This window comes from Ailuropoda melanoleuca, chromosome 10 (assembly GCF_002007445.2).
Source record: "Ailuropoda melanoleuca isolate Jingjing chromosome 10, ASM200744v2, whole genome shotgun sequence".
Lineage (NCBI taxonomy): Eukaryota > Metazoa > Chordata > Mammalia > Carnivora > Ursidae > Ailuropoda > Ailuropoda melanoleuca.
In genome coordinates, this window is record NC_048227.1 from 67,260,205 (window position 1) to 67,283,371 (window position 23,167).

Genomic DNA, 23,167 nt, shown 5'->3' on the forward strand with positions numbered 1-23,167 from the left:
CAAATGATAGCTAATGACTTGAAAAAAGATTTTATACTTTCAAAATATGGGTAACTTTCCCATTTAAAAATCTCTAATATGTTCAGTTCAAATATTAAACTAAAAACCTGTTAATTCTTCTCAGAATTTAGGACTGCAAATTTAACATTATTTAGTACGTTTTCACAAGTTAGTGAATACATCTCCTGGATTTTATACATTTTTAAAATTTTAAATTTGCCCTGTGAAAAATAACGAAATACAGTGAATTAGCCCACAATGTTTTGTAATGTTTTCCTGGCTAGAGAATGTCAAGGAAAATGAGCCTTCAGAATGTCCAGACTATTAATTACCTGGTTTAAGAGATCTTCTACTTTCTTCTGCCATGAATCCCTGGCTGCATTTTTCTCTCGCTCCTTCAACTGCAAAAGTTGAGACATGGCTGACTTCTTATCCTCTTCATGTTGAAGTCTTAACTCTTCACGAAGTTTAGAACATTCCTGTCTAAAATAAAACGAATGCCTTTATTTTTAAAGAGAATTATTCCTCTCAGTAGCTACAGTATAGTTGTTCAGGGTTTTTTACGTATTTAATTAATCCTCCTCAAAAGTCAACTCAGAATAAAAGTTGATTATTGTTTCAGTCAGGCTTACAGGACTATAAGGTAAGTTGCTAACTTGCCTAAGATCATTGGTTCATCAGTTATTAATGGCAGAACAGGTATTAGAACAAATAAATCTTCTGACTTGAGGTTAGTATTATATAGAGAAAATAAAATCAGAAAAAGCATTCAAGCAGAAAAGGAAAATAACTTTTCTGCATCAGCAAAAGAATTAATTAAAAATGCTGTCACTATGATTTTAACAATAAGACAACATAAACCATATAACAGAAAAACATTTTTGCACATCTGTATCGATAAGATTACATTACGGAGTAAAGAACATACCTCAGGTTTTCAGTCCATTTTATTTCTAAGTCATGGGCCATTCTGTCCACTCTGAGCTTCTCTTCCTCTTTCATGACAGCAAGTGTTTCTTCATGCTGTTGCCTTTCTTGTTCTAGGTCACCCTGTAGAATAAAAACTTTTCAGTGAAAACAAGTCTTCAAAAGCAAAGTCATTGCTGGTTATTTCAAATAAGCAGAGTGCTTGCGTTATAACCTAAATTCCTACAGCACAATAATTGATAGTGCTATCTATAATGATTACTCGAGATTTTCAGACAATATATGGCACATATTTTATATTTTAAACGTCCTTGTGCAAACTATGCTTCATTAAGGCTTGTAATTTTACAAATCATTTTAAATAGCTTAAAGCTAGCATAATTTATAATCTTCACCAAGCTTTCCATATCATGGGTGTCTATTATCCTCATATATATACACATTACATAGACAGACACATTATTCAAATCCATTCATATTTATATTCAAAAGTACGCTATTTATTCAGAACTGAAATGTAGCTATACCTCACTGACATTAAAATAATTATAAGACATATTGGCTACGGACTATTTTTATCATGCAACTTCAAACCAGTGATACTATGATAGAGATGAAATGCCTGTACATTAGCATAAATCCAGTGGCTCTCTGGAGCCCAGGGCTAGAGGTGACCTGCCTGGACAACACGGCAACCATCAGTCCCCGCCAGCAGCGAGCTGCTCTTTGGCTACAACAGAAGAGGAACAGACAGATCGTGGTGCTTCCTTCCATTCTAACAAGGACCCTTTCTGGATCACCCACTTAGTAACAGCATGTGTTATAGCACTGCTGAGGGCACGTCCAGATTCACAGGAGAGAAGGAAGTCCGTGTTGAAACTGCTATTCCACACTGCTGACCTGGGTATAGGCAGTAAATTCTGAAAACTGGATCTGGCCACCTTAGCCAACTGTCCTTTTCACTAAGTATTCTGCCTCTAGGAACTACTACTTTTTCCATCACAGGCAGCATTAAATGGGTAGAATTACTTAAAAAGTATTTCTTTTATTGAATGCAAAGTACTTTATTAGACATTAGTGGGGTAAGAAAAGAGGTAAAGAAAATACTTGCTCTTTTTTTTCCTCAAGTGTTTCCATATCCATCACCTCTCGGGATCCTCATAACAATGTGGGGAGATTGTGGTGAGGAAACAGAGCCTCAGCAAGATTTAGTAATGCCAGAAACTATAAACTCCACACTACATATTTACAACTGTTAAAGGAATATTATCATCATTGTCATCAGCATCTTACCCTTTATTTACCAACCGTGGCCTAAGATGTCTTAGGGCAGAGTCCTGCCTTAGCCGTGGCTGGATTCCCCACAGGTACCAGCCAACAAACAAGCTGACATATAGGCAGGGGTCAATATCCATTAGATGATGGGTTCAGTTATATAATAACACAACAGAAAGGAGGAGGGGAAAAAAAACTCCCATCCAGACAGAACACCTGTTAAGGAGACTTCCTAAAGTTGTGGTAAAAATGACGTGAGGACACAAGAAGAATGCCACTGATTACCAAGGAGGAAACTGAAATGTGCCACAAGCCAAGGAAGGCCTGGGGCTACCAGGGGCTGGTAAATGCCAGGAAGGATCCACCCTCCTAGGTTTAAAAGGGAGAATGGCACTGACAACATCTTGATTTTGGACTTTCAGCCTCTAGACTGTGAGAAAGTAAATTCCTGTTGTTTTAAGCCGCTTAGTTTTAGTACTGTGGTAGGAAAGCCCTGCAAAACTAATATACTCCATACAATGTGATATTTACAATAAGCTTTAAGCAAAGTAATTAAATATTTTTACCTTCCCGATGTTTAGTTTATAGCAGGTATTATAAAATTACCTCAACATTTAATAGAGCATCTTTGGTCTCCTTCAGCCTGCCTTTGGTCAAGTCGAGCTCATTCTGCAGTCTCTCCTGGGAGTCCTGAAGACTAGCAATGAGGCCTTCTGCAGAGCCAAGACCTTGTTCACTTTTCCTCACCAGATCTTGGAGGCGGCCAATCTGCAAGTACATACAGTACTTTTAATAGACTTCATTGTTACCGACCAGCAAAACAGCCACGTTTGTTTTCTTAAAGTCTTTTCTTCAATTAGCTCGGATAAACCTCATTTAAAGTTTTTTCTTCAGTGGTAATTTTACTGAATGGATCTTTTTTTAATGAATTTGGAAGAAGTAATCAAATAATCATGATAGCTTTCATCCATTGTTTTTGTTTTTGCAAAGACCTCCATATTTATGATTTTTGTCATGGTCACCATGTGAATAAGTGGATGACTCAAGCCCCCGCTCTAACAAAGAGAATTCCTGAGATTCTGTCAAATAATCAAATCCCTACAAAAAGGAACTAGAACAAGATGAAGATTACATCAGAGACAGAGGAAAAAAGTACTTTTTTAGATAAAAATATTTTTATAACTGCTCTTCAAAATGGAATCACTTCATTTGAGCCCAGTTCTCCTGCTGGTTATAAAGGTGACTGATTTAGGTCAATATTGATGAGCTGCGAGATGCATATTAGAATAAGTTGTGATTTCTTCATTTCCATACAAAATTTCCTCATGAAATTGTTAAGAGTTGAATTTACACACTCTTGAAATTAGAAGCTAATAAGATAATTTGTTGATCAGGCAGATCCATATCTTCAAGTTATGAGAACTAAAACCAATAAATGAAATACTTTATCTAGGAAAGTGCTATGAAGTAAAAATCTCCTTTTTATGAAACAGCCAAGCTTATCAAAACTCTACAGAAATGAAAACTACTATTTTTAAAATAACACCTGAATATTTCTCATTGTAACTACAGGCATCACAAGGAAAACTGCAAACAATCTCTTTCGGCCTCCTATCAATTCACCACCCCTCTTCCTGTCCCCTTTCCATGCAGATATTTATATACTGAACAATTCTGGTGATGGTAACATTTTATCTTGTTAGTATCTTTAAAGGGATGCCAACCTCATAAGATGAGCTGGGAAGCTTCCATTTTTTTCTGTGCTCTGAAATATTTTCACAGTTAAAATTTATCTGTTTCTTAAAATTTTAATGAAATTCATCCATTAAAATCCTCTGGGCCTAGTGCCTCTCTAGATACATGCTGGGAGTATTTGTTTCATGGTTATAACTGGTTCCATCAGGTTGATCAACTACTTTGAGTCATTTTAGAAATTGTATACAGAGACATTTTTTCCCAATTTAAAAAATTTAATAGCATATTTGCATATAATATTCATTTACCATGTTTTAGAATTTTCTTTGTCCCTGAATTTATGCCCCCTTTCTCTAGTCTATCCAGCTTATTTGTATCTTCCCTGCTTTTTATGTTGCTCTGGCTTGCCACAAATGTGTTACAGGGGTGAATGAATAATATAAGGTGTAACAGAGTTAAAGAGTATTGAACCTGGGGCATCTGCTAGCTCTATCTGTGGACTCTTGGGGTCCTGAGTTTGAGCCCTACCTTGGGGGTAGAGTTTACTTGAAAAAAAAAAAAAGAGTACTGAACTTAGTAAAAAATCTAGTTTAAAGTTCTTGGTCTGCCACTATAAGAATAATGATACCTACCTCATAGTTATTATAATATTTAAACTCAAGGATATATGGGGAAAGATTCTTTAATTAGAAAGCAACATGCAAATATCAGGTACCAATCAGTAAGGAGGGGACAACTAAATTTATCAACATGGAGAAAAATTTTGTTCCACAATCCAGGTAATTTTCAAATGAATAAGATTACACGTGCAAATGGAATACATGAAAAAACTCATAAAGAACAGTATTCTAGTTATTACACAAAGAATTAAAAGAATCTGTTCAAGAAACTAATTAGGGAATGAATGTTTAAATAGACAAAAACTTTAAAATGCTGCACAATTAAACATAAAAAGCAAATAATAAGTAATGAACACAATTAAATTTTGTTTTCTAAAATATAATAAAAGTGGAACATATCTGTTGTTTCCCAAAATCAAAATCTACCTCTCTTCCCTATGGGTCCATGTCAACCCAAACCCAGGAATGAACCCAAGCACTTCTTCAAAACATAAACCAGTTAGGGAATCTCATTCTGTTGGCCATGGGGACTGGTTTAGAGGCAGGCACATGATTTAAGCTCGTCTATTCACAGTGATCAGGGGACTTTTAAAGGAGTTCCTAAAAAAGGTCTTTTCCCAGTTGCACATATAACCTAAGAGAATGTACAACTGAAACAGGAAGTCAACACAAAGAACAAATCCAACTCGAGAAAAAGAGAAGCTGAGTTCCAGCATAAACAATTTCAGTTCTGAACCTGGTCATGCCTGATGCTAACATTCCCCCTGGACTTTTCAGTCAACATGATTCAATAAATTTCCTTTGGCTGGTTTGAGCTGGGATTTCTGTCACTTGCAGTAGAGATCAATCCTCTGATTCCTCTTGAAAACTGAGGGACTACAGTAAGTAGAAACCTCTTCCCTGGAATATTCACTCATGCGTCCTCTTCTCCGGTCCAATCTCCCTGCAGTGCCTGTGTCAGTATTTTACACATTACAAATACGGACATGAGTATAAGCCTGGAGACCAAGCAAGCATCCACATATTTGTACTCAGCATTTTCCAAGTGCTTCATGTTTCTCTTGAGATAACATCCAAAATCTTTCAAGGGGTTACAAGGCCTGCAAGGCATAGCCCCTGCCTCACTCTCCAGCCTTGGCTTGGCAACTCCCTCCTCGGTCTTTAAGCTCTTTGGGGAAAGTAGCGCTGCAGGTACGAACTGAATTCTGAAATCACACTGCCGGGATTGGAAATTCTGGTTTTACCCACTTACTTTGTGACTTGGACAAGTTCCACAGCTTTTGTGTGACTTGATAACTAGTAATTACAGCATGGGGTCACTGAGAGAATTAAAGGAACAAACAGGATAAAGGAGAGACTATATAAAACAATGCCTGGGACATAGTAAGAACTAAATAAATACGAATTATTATTATAGTTGCTATTACAGTTCACCCACACTGGCATGCTTCAATTCCTAGAAAATTCTTGTGCCTCGGGGCCTTTGCAGAACCTTTCCACAGTTCATTCTTATGGCAAAATCCCTGCTAATCATTACCATTTTTGCAATATTTGTCAAATTTGTTCTTGTTTCTAAATATCTTCTATAAACAGTGCTGAAATTTTGTCAATAATATTTAATTATTTGCTTCTGTTAAATACACTGAAATGAAAGGGCATGCCCATCTTTAAGGCTTTTAATAGTGCTAAATTCTTTCCAGGAAAATTATACGATTTTATATTCCCATCAGCAGCTTTTTGTGTTTTATTTCTTTGCCCTTATCAATACTTCATGGTCTCAGTTTTTATCATTGTTAATTTTACGATAATGGGAATGGCATCTCATTAATTTCATTTCCAGTTTTTAAATTATAGCAGTTAAAATTATTTTTTCATATTTTCCTTTAGCTCATTAAAAAATAAGGGTATATATTTTTTTTAATGTTTTGTGTACATTTTTAAGGTGTTAAAGACATGAATTTTGTTACTCATACAATTTGCCAATCACTTATTCACCCCTCCCCAATTTTTCCTCTCTCATAATTTTACTTACGGTGTATCTCGATATACAAAAATTTGTAGCTTTAATTCTGTGTTTTTAATTCATAACATAGCCATTATGTGTCGAAAGGCCTTCCTTGTCCTAAGGTTTGTCACTTGCATTTTCATATTTTATTTATATTCATGATTTGACATTACATTTCAAACTTAGCCCATCTAGAACATCTCTGGTATGAGGCTGAAGAAGAACTGCATTTTTCTCCTCTTCCATTTATATATAGTCTTAAAAGAACAGTTTCAGGTTAAACCTATTAAATCTAACTTCTGTCCTACTTTTCCACTGACAATGTAGGAAGGTCCTCAGAGAACACTTGATTGCATGACCTTTCCAGGATTCATACTTTGGCTTCTAATCACTGTGTGACAGTGTGAGGCACCAGGCACTTCCACCTCTTAAAAGTATTTGTTTTCATCTTTTTCTCATATCCACTAATTCTCAGTCTCATGCTTCCACTTTCTCCTTCTCCACCTCTTTCCCTGGCTCTGTTAATTCAGGACTGGTGCTCCTCTTTGTTAATGGCTTTAGTGCCTGCCTAATCTTTAGCTCTAAGCCTGAACTCTCTACTTAGTTCCAGCCTAGATCCCCTCAGGTCCAAACAACTCAGTGTCTTGCCATTCCTATGTATCTTTCCTCCTGTAATACCCATCTTCCCAGAGTGGCATAATTACCAGACCAAACACCTGAGCTAGATACCTGAGTCTTTTTCTACCACTTACCACATCAAGTCCTATAAATTTTATTTTTGAATAATCTTCTCCACTCCCAGGTTTTGCTTTCCTAGTCAAGAAGCTAATCAACTCTTGCCCAGACTAATGAAATAGCATCGTAAGTCATCTACCCAACTCTAATAACCAATCCCCTCCCCATACAACTCACCTCCTACTGCCACCAGAATCCTTTTCCTGAGATCATCTGAGAGTGTCAGTTGCTGCTCTGCTGCTAACACTCTATCATTAGGATAAATTCTAAAGTCTTTGCTATGGCACAAGAGTCACTCACAATTTAGCTTCGACTTCTCTTTCTACCACATTTCTTGACAAGTGCCATATTGTCAAGTACACTAATTCTCAACCAGGGTCAATTCTGCCCCCCAGGATAGTGTCTGGAGATATTTTTGGTTGTTACAACTGAAAGGGAAAAGTTGTGGCACACACTGCTAGTATCTAGTATATAGAGACCAGGGACACTACTGAACACCCTAAAGAATTATCTGCCCAATCAGCAGAGGTGGGGTTGAGAGACTGTGGTGTAATGACACTGACCTTTCTATGGTTCACCAAGGCATTATAACTTGAGTACCAACATGACCTTTACACTATTCCTTGTACCCATTTTGTCTTTCATCATTCCTACATCTGCAAATTTACTTTTCAAAGGCCACCTCCCATACCACATTTAAAAATTTTGCAATATCACATTCTCCAGAGCTTTTATGAATGTTATGGTAGGGAATCACTCCCTCCTCTGGAATTTAAAAATACATTGTATTTTTCACCACTCATAATAGCCACTTGAAGTTATGAGTTCCTTGACATTTTGTCAGAGTATCTCTACCACCTAGAAGATACCATGAAGTCAATAAATGTTCCCTACATAATAAAAGATTTGCAAATATTACTGACGTTACTGGACTCTAGTTCCTGCTTTTCTGGAGGCCAATTTAGTATTAAGATACGAGACCTATAACATCATTTCTACTCTTTGGCCCAGTAATTTCATTTAGGGCAAGAGCTAGACAAAAAGGAAATAATTTTTAAAATGAACAGAAGTATTAATAGTACTGATCATACATCGACTTACCAGTAAAAATAAGACCCTGATAAACAGGGCTGAGAGAAATCCTCTCTAATACTCCATGCTCCTCAGGGCTCATGGCTGAAATATGCCTTGTTGGTCACCAATAAGGGCACAGAACTGGCCTTAGGAAAACCCAGTGTTGTTATTCTGGCCATGGTGTTTGCATGACAATCCTCCCCTCTCAAATAAGAGGAGGCAACGCCTTAAAATTATTACTATTTATAATAAAATACTTAAAACATTAAATGCTCAACAAAGAAAATGTTTAAGCTCAACTATGGTAAAGATATATAATGGAACACGATATGAATATTTTAAATGACTAACATGCAGACAAAATTAAATGGAAATATTTATATGGAATAAAGATTTATAAATCAAGTACACAAAGCATTTGTGAATATAGACTGTAACCATATTAAAGTGCACATATACATATTAAATACCATTAGAAAATCTGGAATTCTGAAAACATTCCCCAGGTTCTTACTTTTTTTTTTTGTAAAACTGCTTAAGGTCATAAAGAACAGTACTCAAAATTTTAGCACCTACCAATCAGTGTCTCTGAAGGGTATGTATTATAGATATTCCAGAACCTAGTTTAGAAACTCAATTCTTGGGGTATCTGGGTGGCTCAGTTGGTTAAGTGTCCAACTCTTAATTTTGGCTCAGGTCATTCTCAGGATCATGAGACTGAGCCCCACACTGGGCTCCGTGCTGGGCGTCTGGCTTAAGATTCTCTCTCTCCCCCTCTCCCTCTGTCCCTCCCGGCCACTTTAAAAAAAAAAAAAAAAAAAAAAAAAAAAAAAAAAAACANTCTGTCCCTCCCGGCCACTTTAAAAAAAAAAAAAAAAAAAAAAAAAAAAAAAAAAGGAAGAAACTCAATCTTTGTTCTCTAAATCATGGCAATAAATATCCTGTTTGTCTTCTATTACCTAAATGCTAGTGTACCCACTACAGGAGCCAGAGAAACGAGTTACTTGTGTGTTGCAGTAGGCTGAACTCTAACATGACCCTCTCCGACCCTTACTCTACCCAGAACCTATGCATATAATGGGATATCACCCCCCTAACTATATTACAGTATTAAGCAAAAGGTATCTTGCAGATATGATTAAGATCCTTAAATTGACTTTAAGGTCATCAGAAGGGAGACTCTTCTGGGTGGGCCTGACATAATCAGGTGAGCCCTTAGAAGTCACAGTAGTTCAAAGCCACAGAGGTTTTCCTGCTAGCCTTGGAAGAGTAAACTGCTGTGTTATGAGAGGAGGTAGTCAGGTAGTAAGGGCTTGAGGAGGCTTTTAGAAGTTGAGAGCAGTTTCTGGCCAACAGCTACCAAGAAAATGGGGACCTCAGTCATAAAGCCACAAAGAAATTAATTCTGACAACAACCAATAAGCTTGAAAAAGGACCCTGTGCCTCACATGGGACTGCAGTGTGGCTCTCACTTTGATTTCAACCTTGTGAGATCCTAAGCGGAGGACCCAGCTAACCTATACTTGGACTCCTGACCCATACATAACACTGTGAGATAATAAACATGTGTTAAGCTGCTAAATTTTGTAGTAATCTGTTACACAGCAATAGAAAACCAATACTCTTATTTATAGAAGTTGACTTAGTTCTCAGTGATGAGTTTTACTCATTTGACAAATACTGCACTCACGAATAATGATCTCCCACTGTGTGTCAGGCAGTGTATCAACTGTGATATATTTTACAATAAATAATCTGAATGATTTTTAACAAAATACTGAACTATATATATGCTTAAAAACTTATTTCCAGAAGAAAATCTACAACTTAAAATGTTATAAAAATATTTAAAAAGACCACAATAGTTAGATTTATTGACCATTCAGCCTAGTATTTTGTCCTCAAAGGTGATCTCAAATAACATTTGAAGGGAAAACAGGATTATCCTCCACCTGAGATTTTAGACTTACTAGCTTCTCTTAATATCTTAATATGATTCTGGCATTCATGAACGGATCACTGAAATCCACAGTTGACCTATATATGTTTTTGGTTTTATCATTCATAAGAATATCAAGATCCATCTTACGAAGATAATACATTCTTTAATTTTTTCTAAAACAATCACTTCCAGTCTTTACGTACCCCCTAATTCTTCCCTCCTGTCTTTCCATAGATATACCTACTCTCCATCCAACAAATATAAATGGAATAAACTCTATTTAAAAAGGTAAAAACTTCAAGGGTGCATGGGTGGCTCAATCAGTTGGGCATCCGACTCTTGGTTTTGACTCAGGCCATGATCTCAGGGGCTCTGCACTTGGTGCTGAGTCTGCTGAAGATTCTCTCCCTGTACCTCTCCTTCCTTTCTGCTCCTCCCCTCGCTTGCATTCTCTCTCTTAAATAAAAATAAATAAATAAATAAATAAATAAATAAATAAATAAATAGTAAAACCTTCAGACTAGATAAAATGCAGCTATGTGTGTTTGGCAAGAGGCACATGTAAACATAAGGTTGCAGAAAAACGAAAGGTCGGTAAATGGAAAAAGATATACCAGTCATAACAAACTAAAAGAAAGCTGGTTATACAATATCAAATAGCACAGGCTAAATCAAAAGGCATGATTCATAAGTAGCTAAACAGTTTTATATTTGTATGCACATACAAAGCTTCTAAATATTCAAAGCAAAAATTAACAGAATGTAAGAAAAATAAACCAATCCACCATCATAATATCAGTTTTTAGTAAATGGATCAAAAAGATAAAAGTCAAAAAGAATACAGAATATTTGAAGAAAATAACTTAAAATCTTGATTTAATGGGCTGGCATACAAGACTACACTGAACTGGACACACCCAGAGTATTACATTTCTTCCATGTATCAAATTTCATACAAATTGTTTTCATACAAACCACAATTTTTAACCCTAATGAAGTTAAGGTTAAAAAACCATGTCAATATCGCACAACTCTCCCAGAGAACAGAAAAGGAAAGAAGTCTTTTTTCATTGTATGAGGCTAGTAGGACCTTGATTCCAAAACTAGAAAAGGATGATATAAAAAAGGAAAAAGTACAAAGCAATCTTAATGAACCGAGGCTCAAAAATTCCAAAATGAGTATTAGGAAACTGAATCTAGTTATTACATAAAAAATATATATATAGGGGCGCCTGGGTGGCGCAGTCGTTAAACGTCTGCCTTCGGCTCAGGGCGTGATCCCGGCATTATGGGATCGAGCCCCACATCAGGCTCCTCCGCTATAAGCCTACTTCTTCCTCTCCCACTCCCCCTGCTTCTGTTCCCACTCTCACTGGCTATCTCTATTTCTTCAAATAAATAAAAAATAAAAAATCTTAAAATATATATATATATAATCTATCACGACTAACTAGGACCTTCTTTAGAAACCCAAAGTTGGATATAATATTAGAAAATTAATATAAGGGGGAGGAGGTTAAGATGGCGGAGGAGTAGGGGACCCCTTTTTCAGCCGGTCCCCTGAGTTGAGCTGGATAGGTACCAGACCAGCAGGAACATCCACGGAATCAGCCTGAGACGCAGGAAGATACATCTGGATCTCTACAAATGAACATCTCCAGCGCTGAGTATCGAGGTACGAAGCGGGGAGCCGTGAAACCGCGAACAGATATCGGAAGCTAAACAGAAGGGGGAGGGAGCCACCCTGTCAGGGCGCCGGGAAGCGGTAGCCACCTGCAGGGGGGAGCGGACAGACCGCGGACCCGCACGCTTGAGACAGCAGACTGAGAAGGGAGCTCCGGGAGCGCACGCGGGACGGCTGGCGGTTGGCGGGCCACCTGCACGGGGGAGCAGGCGGACGCGCGGACGGCACCTGCGAGACAGCAGACTTAGAACGCGAGCTCCAGGAGCTCGCGCGCAGGGTGGCTGGCAGGCCACCTGCACCGGGGAGCGGGCGGACCGCGGACCCGCACTCTGGAAACAGCAGACTGTCCGTGAGCCGGGAGCGTGCACCACCAAGCATCTCACGGAGCTCCGGAGCTCCGGTGTGCTCACTGGATCGAGGCTGAGACCGGGAGCTCCGGGAGCGTCCGCGGGGCGGCTGGCGGCTGGAGGGCCACCTGCACGGGGGAGCAGGCGGACTCGCGGTCAGCACCCGTGAGACACCAGACTGAGACGGGGAGCTCCGGGAGCCCGCGCGGGGCGGCTGGCGGCGGGCGGGGTTGGAAACACAAAGGACAGAGACGTGCCGGCCCTGGAAGTGAGGGCTGGGACGCCGGGTGTGGGGCGCACAGCCCGGGATGCTGCAGGGTTGAGCAGCACCAACAGAAACAGAGTTAAAGTGGCCAGAACATCAGTGGAGAACGATCCGCGATCCCTCTGTTCTGAGACAGAGGCTGAATTTCAGCCGCTGCTGCTCTCTCAGAAGAGGCATAGCAAACCGCCAGGGAAAGCCGCCAGAGAACAAAAGCCCGGAAATACCGGCTCACAGGGTGCCCATCCCCATCCCCCCTCGCAAGGGACACAGAGACTCTACCCAAACAGGGTTTTCTGAGTACCAGCAGGCAGGCCCCTGCCCCAGAAGGCAGGCTGAAAAATCAAGAAGCCCACCACCCGGAGCGCCTGAGTGGCGCAGTCACCAAGCACCTGTCTTCGGATTAGGGTGTGATCACAACGCTCCGTAAGGAGTCCTTCATCGGGCTTCTCCACCGGGAACCTGCTTCTTCCTCTCCCACTCCTCTGCTTGGGTTCCCTTTCTTGCTGACTGTCTCTCTCTCTCTCAAATAAATAAATAAACTCTTTAAGGAAGAAGCCCACATCCCTAAGATCTCTATAAAACAAGGGCGCACGGCCTGGGTCCCAGTCAACACTTGGGCTCTGGACAACCCTGCAATCTCTCTTCATCAGAATGACGAGAAGGAGAAGTCCCCCCCAGCAAAGAAAAGATAATGAGTCTGTGGCCTCTGCCACAGAATTGGCCTCGGCCACAGAATTAATACATATGGATGTATCCCAATTATCAGAAATGGAATTCAGAGCAACAATGGTCAAGATGATGAGTAAACTTGAAAAAAGCATCAGAGAAAGCGTTGCTGAGAATATAGAATCCCTAAGGGCAGAAATGAGAGCGAATCTGACAGAAATTAAAAACTCAGTGGGCCAAATACAGTCAAAACTAGAGGCTCTGACGGCCAGGGTCACCGAGGCAGAGGAACGCGTTAGCGAATTGGAGGATGGGTTAGTAGAAGAAAAAACGAAAATAGAAGCTGGTCTTAAAAAAATCCACGCCCACGAATGTAGATTACGGGAGATTACTGACTCTATGAAACGATCCAATGTCAGAATCATCGGCATCCCTGAAGGGGTGGAGAAAAACAGAGGTCTAGAAGAGATATTTGAACAAATTGTAGCTGAAAACTTCCCTAATCTAGCAAGGGAAACAAGCATTCGTGTCCAAGAGGCAGAGAGGACCCCATCCAAGCTCAACCAGGACAAACCTACGCCACGGCATGTCATAGTGCAATTCGCAAATATTAGATCCAAGGATACAGTATTGAAAGCGGCCAGGGCAAAGAAATTTCTCACGTACCAAGGCAAAGGTATCAGGATTACGTCAGACCTGTCTACAGAGACCTGGAATGAGAGAAAGGCTTGGGGGGGCATTTTTAAAGCTCTTTCAGAGAAAAACATGCAGCCAAGGATCCTTTATCCAGCAAAGCTGTCATTCAGAATTGATGGAGAAATAAAGACGTTCCAAAATCGCCAATCATTAACCAATTTCGTAACCACGAAACCAGCCCTACAGGAGATATTAAGGGGGGCTCTATAAAGGTAAAAAGGCCCCAAGAGTGATACAGAGCAGCAAGTCACAACCGATACAAAGACTTTAAAGAGAAATGGCATCATTAAAATCATATCTGTCAATAATCTCTATCAATCTAAATGGCTTAAACTCTCCCATAAAACGCCACAGGGTTGCAGATTGGATAAAAAGACATGACCCATCCATTTGCTGTCTACAAGAGACTCATTTTGAACCCAAAGATGCATTCAGACTTAGAGTAAGGGGATGGAGTACCATCTTCCACGCAAATGGACCTCAAAAGAAAGCTGGAGTAGCAATTCTCATATCAGATAGACTGGATTTTAAACTAGAGGCCATAGAGAGAGATACAGAAGGGCACTATATTATTCTTAAAGGAAGTATTCAACAAGTGGATATGACAATTATTAATATATATGCCCCCAACAGGGGAGCAGCAAGATACACAAGCCAACTCTTAACCAAAATAAAGAGACATATAGATAAGAACACAGTAATAGTAGGGGACCTCAACACCCCACTATCAGAAATAGACAGAACACCCTGGCAAAAACTAAGCAAAGAATCAAAGGCTTTGAATGCCATACTCGACGAGTTGGACCTCATAGATATATATAGAACACTACACCCCAGAACCAAAGAATACTCATTCTATTCAAATGCCCATGGAACATTCTCAAGAATAGATCATGCTCTGGGACACAAAACAGGTCTCAGCCAATACCAAAAGATTGAAATTATCCCCTGCATATTCTCAGACCACAACGCTCTGAAATTGGAACTCAACCACAAGGAAAAACCTGGAAGAAACTCAAACACTTGGAGGCTAAGAACCATCCTGCTCAAGAATGACTCGATAAACCAGGAAATCAAAAAACAAATTAAACAATTTATGGAGACCAACGAGAATGAATACACAACGGTCCAAAACCTATGGGATACTGCAAAGGCAGTCCTAAGGGGGAAATACATAGCCATCCAAGCCTCACTCAAAAGAATAGAAAAATCTAAAATGCAGTTTCTATATTCTCACCTCAAGAAACTGGAACAGCAACAGAGGGACAGGCCTAACCCACTGACAAGGAAGGAGTTGACCAAGATTAGAGCAGAAATCAATGAATTAGAGACCAGAACCACAGTAGAGCAGATCAACAGGACTAGAAGCTGGTTCTTTGAGAGAATCCATAAAATTGATAGACCACTGGCAAAACTTGTCCAAAAACAAAGAGAAAGGACTGAGATTATTAAAATTATGACTGAAAAGGGAGAGGTCACGACCAGCACCATTGAAATTGCAAGGATTATTAGAAACTTTTATCAACAGCTATATGCCAAAAAACTAAACAATCTGGAAGAGATGGAGGCCTTCCTGGAAACCTATAAACTACCAAGACTGAAACAGGAAGAAATAGATTTCTTAAATAGGCCAATTAACTATGAAGAAATTGAGTCAGTGATAAACAACCTTCCAAATAATAAAACTCCAGGCCCAGACGGTTTTCCTGGGGAATTCTACCAAACATTCAAAGAAGAAATAATACCTATTCTCCTAAAGCTATTTCAAAAAATAGAAACAGAAGGAAAGCTACCAAACTCATTCTATGAGGCTAATATTACCTTGATCCCCAAACCAGGCAAAGACCCCCTCAAAAAGGAGAATTACAGACCGATTTCTCTAATGAATATGGATGCCAAAATCCTCAACAAGATCCTTGCTAATAGAATCCAACAGTACATTAAAAGGATTATCCATCATGACCAAGTGGGATTCATACCTGGGATGCAAGCATGGTTCAACACTCGCAAATCAATCAATGTGATACATCATATCAACAAGAAAAGACTCAAGAACCATATGATCCTCTCAATTGATGCAGAAAAAGCATTTGACAAAATACAGCATCCTTTCCTGATTAAAACCCTTCAGAGTGTAGGAATAGAGGGTACATTTCTCAATCTCATAAAAGCCATCTATGAAAAGCCTACTGCAAGCATTATTCTCAATGGGGAAAAGCTGGAAGCCTTTCCCTTAAGATCAGGAACACGACAAGGATGCCCACTCTCGCCACTATTATTCAACATAGTACTAGAAGTCCTTGCAACAGCAATCAGAAGACAAAAAGGGATCAAAGGTATCCAAATCGGCAAAGAAGAAGTCAAACTGTCTCTCTTTGCAGATGACATGATACTCTATATGGAAAACCCAAAGGAATCCACTCCCAAACTATTAGAAGTTATAGAACAATTCAGTAAGGTGGCAGGATACAAAATCAATGCCCAGAAATCAGTTGCATTTCTATACACGAATAACGAGACTGAAGAAAGAGAAATTAGGGAATCCATCCCATTTACAATAACACCAAAAACCATGCGTTACCTTGGAATTAACTTAACCAGAGACGTAAAGGACCTATATGCTAGAAACTATAGATCACTTTTGAAAGATATTGAGGAAGACATAAAAAGATGGAAAAATATTCCATGCTCATGGATTGGAAGAATTAACATAGTTAAAATGTCCATACTACCCAGAGCAATCTACACTTTCAATGCTATCCCGATCAAAATACCGAGGACATTTTTCAAAGAACTGGAACAAATAGTCCTTAAATTTGTATGGAACCAGAAAAGGCCCCGAATCTCCAAGGAACTGTTGAAAAGGAAAAACAAAGCTGGGGGCATCACAATGCCGGATTTCGAGCTGTACTACAAAGCTGTGATCACAAAGACAGCATGGTACTGGCACAAAAACAGACACATCGACCAATGGAACAGAATAGAGAACCCAGAAATGGACCCTCGGCTCTTTGGGCAACTAATCTTTGATAAAGCAGGAAAAAACATCCGGTGGAAAAAAGACAGTCTCTTCAATAAATGGTGCTGGGAAAATTGGACAGCTACATGCAAAAGAATGAAACTTGACCACTCTCTCACACCATACACAAAAATAAACTCCAAATGGATGAAAGACCTCAATGTGAGACAGGAATCCATCAAAATTCTAGAGGAGAACATAGGCAACAACTTCTATGACATCGGCCAGAGCAACCTTTTTCACGACACATCTCCAAAGGCAAGAGAAATAAAAGATAAAATGAACTTATGGGACTTTATCAGGATAAAGAGCTTCTGCACAGCCAAGGAAACAGTCAAAAAAACTAAGAGACAGCCCACGGAATGGGAGAATATATTTGCAAAGGACACCACAGATAAAGGACTGGTATCCAAGATCTACAAAGAACTTCTCAAACTCAATACACGAGAAACAAATAAACAAATCATAAAATGGGCAGAAGATATGAACAGACACTTTTCCAATGAAGACATACAAATGGCTAACAGACACATGAAAAAATGTTCAAAATCATTAGCCATCAGGGAAATTCAAATCAAAACCACACTGAGATACCACCTTACGCCAGTTAGAATGGCAAAGATAGACAAGGCAAGAAACAACAATTGTTGGAGAGGATGTGGAGAAAGGGGATCCCTCCTACATTGTTGGTGGGAATGCAAGTTGGTACAGCCACTCTGGAAAACAGTGTGGAGGTCCCTTAAAAAGTTAAAAATTGAACTACCCTATGACCCAGCCATTGCACTACTGGGTGTTTACCCCAAAGATACAGACGTAGTAAAGAGAAGGGCCATATGCACCCCAATGTTCATAGCTGCATTGTCCACAATAGCCAAATCATGGAAGGAGCCGAGATGCCCTTCAACAGATGACTGGATTAAGAAGCTGTGGTCCATATATACAATGGAATATTACTCAGCTATCAGAAAGAACGAATTCTCAACATTTGCTGCAACATGGACGGCACTGGAGGAGATAATGCTAAGTGAAATAAGTCAAGCAGAGAAAGACAATTATCATATGATTTCTCTCATCTATGGAACATAAGAACTAGGATGATCGGTAGGGGAAGAAAGGGATAAAGAAAAGGGGGGTAATCAGAAGGGGGAATGAAACATGAGAGACTATGGACTATGAGAAACAAACTGAAGACTTCAGAGGGGAGGGGGTGGGGGAATGGGATAGACTGGTGATGGGTAGTAAGGAGGGCACGTATTGCATGGTGCACTGGGTGTTATACGCAACTAATGAAGCATCAAACTTTACATCGGAATCTGGGGATGTACTGTATGGTGATTAACATAATATAATAAAATAAAATTTTAAAAAAAAGAAAATTAGTATAAGGTACCACATTAACAAATTAAAGGAAAAAAGTATGATCTCAATAGATGCAGAAAAATCAACATCAATTTGTGATTTTTTTAAGAAACTAGTTATAAGAGAATTTCCTAAACTTGTTTAAGAGCATTTATAAAATAAAATTTTAGAGAAGTATAATGATTAATTGTAAAATATTGATATCCTTCACTTTAAGAGCAGGAAACAAAACAAGAAGGCTTATCTCTAGAGATCCTACCCAGCAAAGTAGGACAAGTAAAAAGATGTCCAGGCTGAAGGAAAGGGCAGATGCATGTGGAGGGATGAGTCTTGGGAAGCAATTCTAATATGGCACCAAACATTACCAGGGTCCCAAAGCATAATTGAGAATGTATCTAAAAGGAATATCAATTACATGTTTATTAGAACTCTTCTCAGTGAAATTACAGTGTGTAGATTGGAGAAATACTTAAACCGTTTCAAACTGAGAGCAGACCCTGGGGGACCTTCCTGAGAAACACAGATGGTCACTAAATTGCCTTCTACTGAGAGTGGGACACTATAACTACAAGGATCACACTCTGCTGAGAGAGGTACGCAAATCTGGGGCCAGCAGTGAATTACCTTGGACAAGAGGAGAGAGGCTGACCATAACACAGGTGATACAAATATAGGTGTATCCCCTGCTTTTTCAAAGTTCATGTTACGCCACTTCACTTTCATAAAAGACCTACCACATTTTTTGCTAACCAAAAAGTAATCTGGAGAGATTTTCACTTTTACAGAAAAAGGCAAAAAGTAAAATAGCGTTCGGCATTTGCTTTGCAGCGAGCCCTTACAGAGGTAGCGTGCATCCCAGAGAGAGCGGCCCCGCCACGTCCCCGTTCTGGTAACTACACTTAGCACCTTAGTATCGTGCCACCATAGTTCTGAACTGCATCTGTGAGCATCTGTGCATCTGTTAGTAAGATGGATCCTAAGGTATCAGAAAAGCCTGAGACAGGTTAGTTTTGGGGTCTTGGAATGCTCAAAAATTTTTTTTGTATAAATTAATGGTAACTACTTATTCGCTTTACACCATTTCAGCTTACAAAAGGTTTCACAGGACACTCTACTTACAGATAAGCAGGGGAAACCTGCAACAATCTTGATTCTATCATTCCCAAACACGGTGATTGGTGCCTTCTCTGGATAAATGTTTGAAGATAATTAAAGAAGACTGAGTGCAAATTATTAGCATGTCCTGAGGTGCTCATGTTTTGGCATGGTTTCTGTGAGCAGAAGCTGAGTGATGAGAAAGTAGGACTTAAAGACTCTTGGGAGAGATGACACTAGTGAGGTAGGAACAGCTGACAAGATGAGAAATGTCCAGACATGGACTTGTTTTAGGAAGAGCACTCTACAAGACAAGACTGTCCACATGAAGGATGAACTGGAATGGAAGGACAAGAAGACAACAGGGAGGCTATCCTAGGGCATAGGTGAACCTGGGCAATAGAGGGAAAGGAATAGAACAAACAATATTATAATTTTTAAATTGTCTTTACATTTATTTTATTCAAAACTTGATTTGTAAACATTCTTATACTCTATTCTTAGTCTTTTCTAAGCTAAACAATACTATTTTCTTATGGCATTTAAAAGTTATTTTAGATGTCACTCTCTAGAACTTATAATGTCTCTCTTTTTAAAATAGAGATACAATGTACAGAAGAGTCAGTCACTGTTTTACTAAAGGTAGATAAACCTTTTCTGTTTTCTTTCTTACAAGGTGATGTTATTCTTTGTTTTGCTTTTTCCCACAAAAGCACTTTGGTCTGATGTTTTGGGTAGTAAATTTTTACCTGGAGAGATACAACCAATGTATTATGAAAAACTCAGCATCAGTGAAAGCGTGTGATTATATTTACTCAAGATATTTTACCATCAGTGAGGCTCACCTACATACACGATGTTACCAAATAAGATGTTACCGATAAGACATAACACAGGTGATAAGCCTAAAGAATTCTTGCCTCTTGATTGGCTGTATTTAGCTTGTCTTCCAGCTCTTCCTTCAGGTTTTCCAACTTTTCTTGAAGCTGACTTTTATCCTCTTCCAGGTTTAGTTTCTCCTTTTTATATTGTTCTTCCAATTCCTTAGGAAAAGACATTTTTAAAAATTAACAAAATTGCCAATATTATATACTTCAAAGACTTCAAGAAAAAGGCCATTCTGCTTTATATTTTGATACTCTAGTTTTCAAATTAGCCTTATCCTTAAATAATAATATTGGAGTTTTTTTTCCTTCCTTCCATTTATTTTAATTTTTTATTATGTATGTCAGTCCCCATACAGTACATCACTTAGTTTTTGAATTATTAGTCTAATTAATCTTAAGGGCTTATATTCTATCATTTTGAACCACTCATGATGTGGTTAAATAATTATTTTGAATGGTAAGAATATCTGACAGGTATAGATCAAGCTAAGTCAACAACAGAAATGTATGATGTAAGTGATAATTTGGGGAGATAAAGAAAAAATTCTAACTATCTCTTGAATACAGAATTCTTTTATATTTACATTAAAAAAAACCCCCAAAATCCAGGAACAGTTCTGGAACACTGGAACACAGTCAAGAATTACCAAGTACAAAACTAAGGCATCAAAAGAAGCAATACCAGTAAAATTGATACTTACTGAAGAAGAACACCCACTATTCGGCATGCTACTTAATACTTGGGATATACAGACAGTAAGACATAGGGTCTGCCCTTAATAAGCTGAAGGTAACAAGCAATTAAAGAATAATGATGAAAATTAAATGACCATAGGGACTACAGGCGTATATGGATGGAGAACTGATAAGTTCTAGCTTGGGGAGGAAACCTGCACAGAGAACACAATTCCTAAATCAAGTCTGAAGGAGTGCATCAGTAAGACATAGTGGGGACGCAAGAGGGAAGCAGAAGACAGAAGAAACCTGTGCAAAAACCATGGGGCGCAAAGAGCCTGGTTATGTTACAGGCGGTTCAATATTTCTATAGTGCAAGGTGAGAAGAGGAAGAAACAGGGTTCTGTGGAGCTCCCAAGGCAAAGTCCAGGTTTGATGATTTGCTGGGATAACGCACAGGATTCACCATCAAGTCATACTCACAGCTGTAATTGATCATACAGCAAAAGGATACTAAGCACAATCAGCAAAGGGAAAAGGGGTATGGGACGAAGTCTGCAGGAAAACAGGCACAAGTTTTCAAGAGTCCTCACACAGGACTCTCCAGAAAGTTGTGACAATAATGTGAAATTCAGTCTACCGGGAAAACTCATGAGTGACTTAGTGCCCAGGTTTTTCACTGGGGGCTAATGACGTAGGTGCCCTCTGAATAGCACGTGCCAAACTTCCAGACTTCAAGAAAGAAAGCAGATGTTCAGTACAAACCATATTGTTTGCAAAAACCCTTAAGCACATGAGCCATTCTTATCAGGGAATGATGGAAACCCTCCTGAAATTCAAGTTCCCAGATGCTAGCAAGGGCCAACCTTGCCCCCTGCCTTTTTAAGGTCAGCAGCTTCAGGTCTCCTATGTTAACTCTTTTCTGCGTGGATTCTCTATATATTCACTTTCAAATAGGGTGGGTAAACTAAAGTTATCAAAGAAAATATAATCCTTTTTGATAACTAATAAGGAATGGAGAAGTCATCTTTCGGTAAATGTTCTTTAAAAGATCATCTGACATTGGAGAAAGACTATTCTAAAGGAGGGTGGTTTGAGCTTAGGCTCAGACATGAGCTAGCTAGGCAAGAGAGGAATGAAGCAGCAAGTGATAAGTTATTTTGAGAAAAGAGAAGGGTACAGATAAAGCTATCATAAGTTTTGACTATGTTCACAGGAAATTCATGTCATCTGTTTTATAGCAACCACATTTTAAAGAAAGATCACAAGAAATGCAAGTAGCATAAAGCAGATTTTTAGGTGGCTCAGAAATTGAAATTCAACAGGCAAGGGGATAATTAGGAGAGAAGGAAGAAGGCAAAAATGATATTGATGAAAGATGCCTTGATTCTAGTACTTAGAAGTTAATATGGAAGAATAAAGAAAGACAGAGGCAGAACACCTGCAAGTTAAATACTATGAAAAGAGAGGAAAAGGCTAAGGTGAATAAGGGATGTAGAAATGAAAAAACAGTAACACAAAATAGCTATGGAAGAGCTAACTGAAGCAGCAGTTACCACTAAACACTTCCCCCTAAATCCCTGAGCACACGGCACATATGTACAGTCAGTAAGCATGCACGGGCACCACCTAATTAAAGCTGCACAAATGTGTTCTGGAATGGTGTGCTGGCACAGAGAAAACAACCACCACAATTTTGAGAAATAACATGTCATTAAGTTTTGTCTCCAGCTACATAAACATAATATTGTAAGTTTAGATAGAAATAACACTTTAACAGGAAGTTGTATTTGAACTTTTAATTAAGTTCAGGTGTTGAATATTTTTTCCCAACTCGTTGCATCACAAAAGGAAGAGACATAGAGGCAAATATCTCAATTCATATCCAACCTCTTCTATTTACTAGGTTAGTGGTACTGAATAAATCATCTAGGTTTACTAAACCTATTTCACCATCTATATAATAAAATGACATTAACCTCCAAGTCTTAAGTAATAAGGAATATATAAAAAAGCTTAGTAAACAGTAAAATGCTATTACATAAAACATATAACAACCATCATGAATACATGCCTATGTGTGGTGGTTAAATGTCTTAGGATTTGATATCTAAGACCTGAATTCAAGACCTGATTCTCACTAGTTGCACGTGCTTGCGCCAAGTGTTTAACCTCTCTGTCCCCCATCTCTTCTTCGGGAA

The 23,167-nt window shown here is 38.9% G+C and overlaps 1 protein-coding gene across 6 annotated transcripts in view; it reads right to left on the minus strand.

The window, feature by feature from the left end:
• The window catches only part of FAM184A (family with sequence similarity 184 member A), a 117,923-nt gene that overhangs the window by 45,906 nt on the left and 48,850 nt on the right, over positions 1-23,167 (minus strand). For all 6 annotated transcript variants that reach the window (XR_004628113.1, XM_034669050.1, XM_034669053.1 and 3 more), the window contains exons 6-9: positions 20,325-20,447; positions 2,809-2,970; positions 929-1,050; positions 333-483 (exon numbers count right to left, since the gene is read on the minus strand). Coding sequence is in view for 5 of the 6 variants with exons in the window: in XM_034669050.1 (XP_034524941.1) it covers positions 333-483; positions 929-1,050; positions 2,809-2,970; positions 20,325-20,447 (558 nt within the window). In the remaining variant the exon portion in view is untranslated. The remainder of the gene's footprint in view (positions 1-332; positions 484-928; positions 1,051-2,808; positions 2,971-20,324; positions 20,448-23,167) is intronic.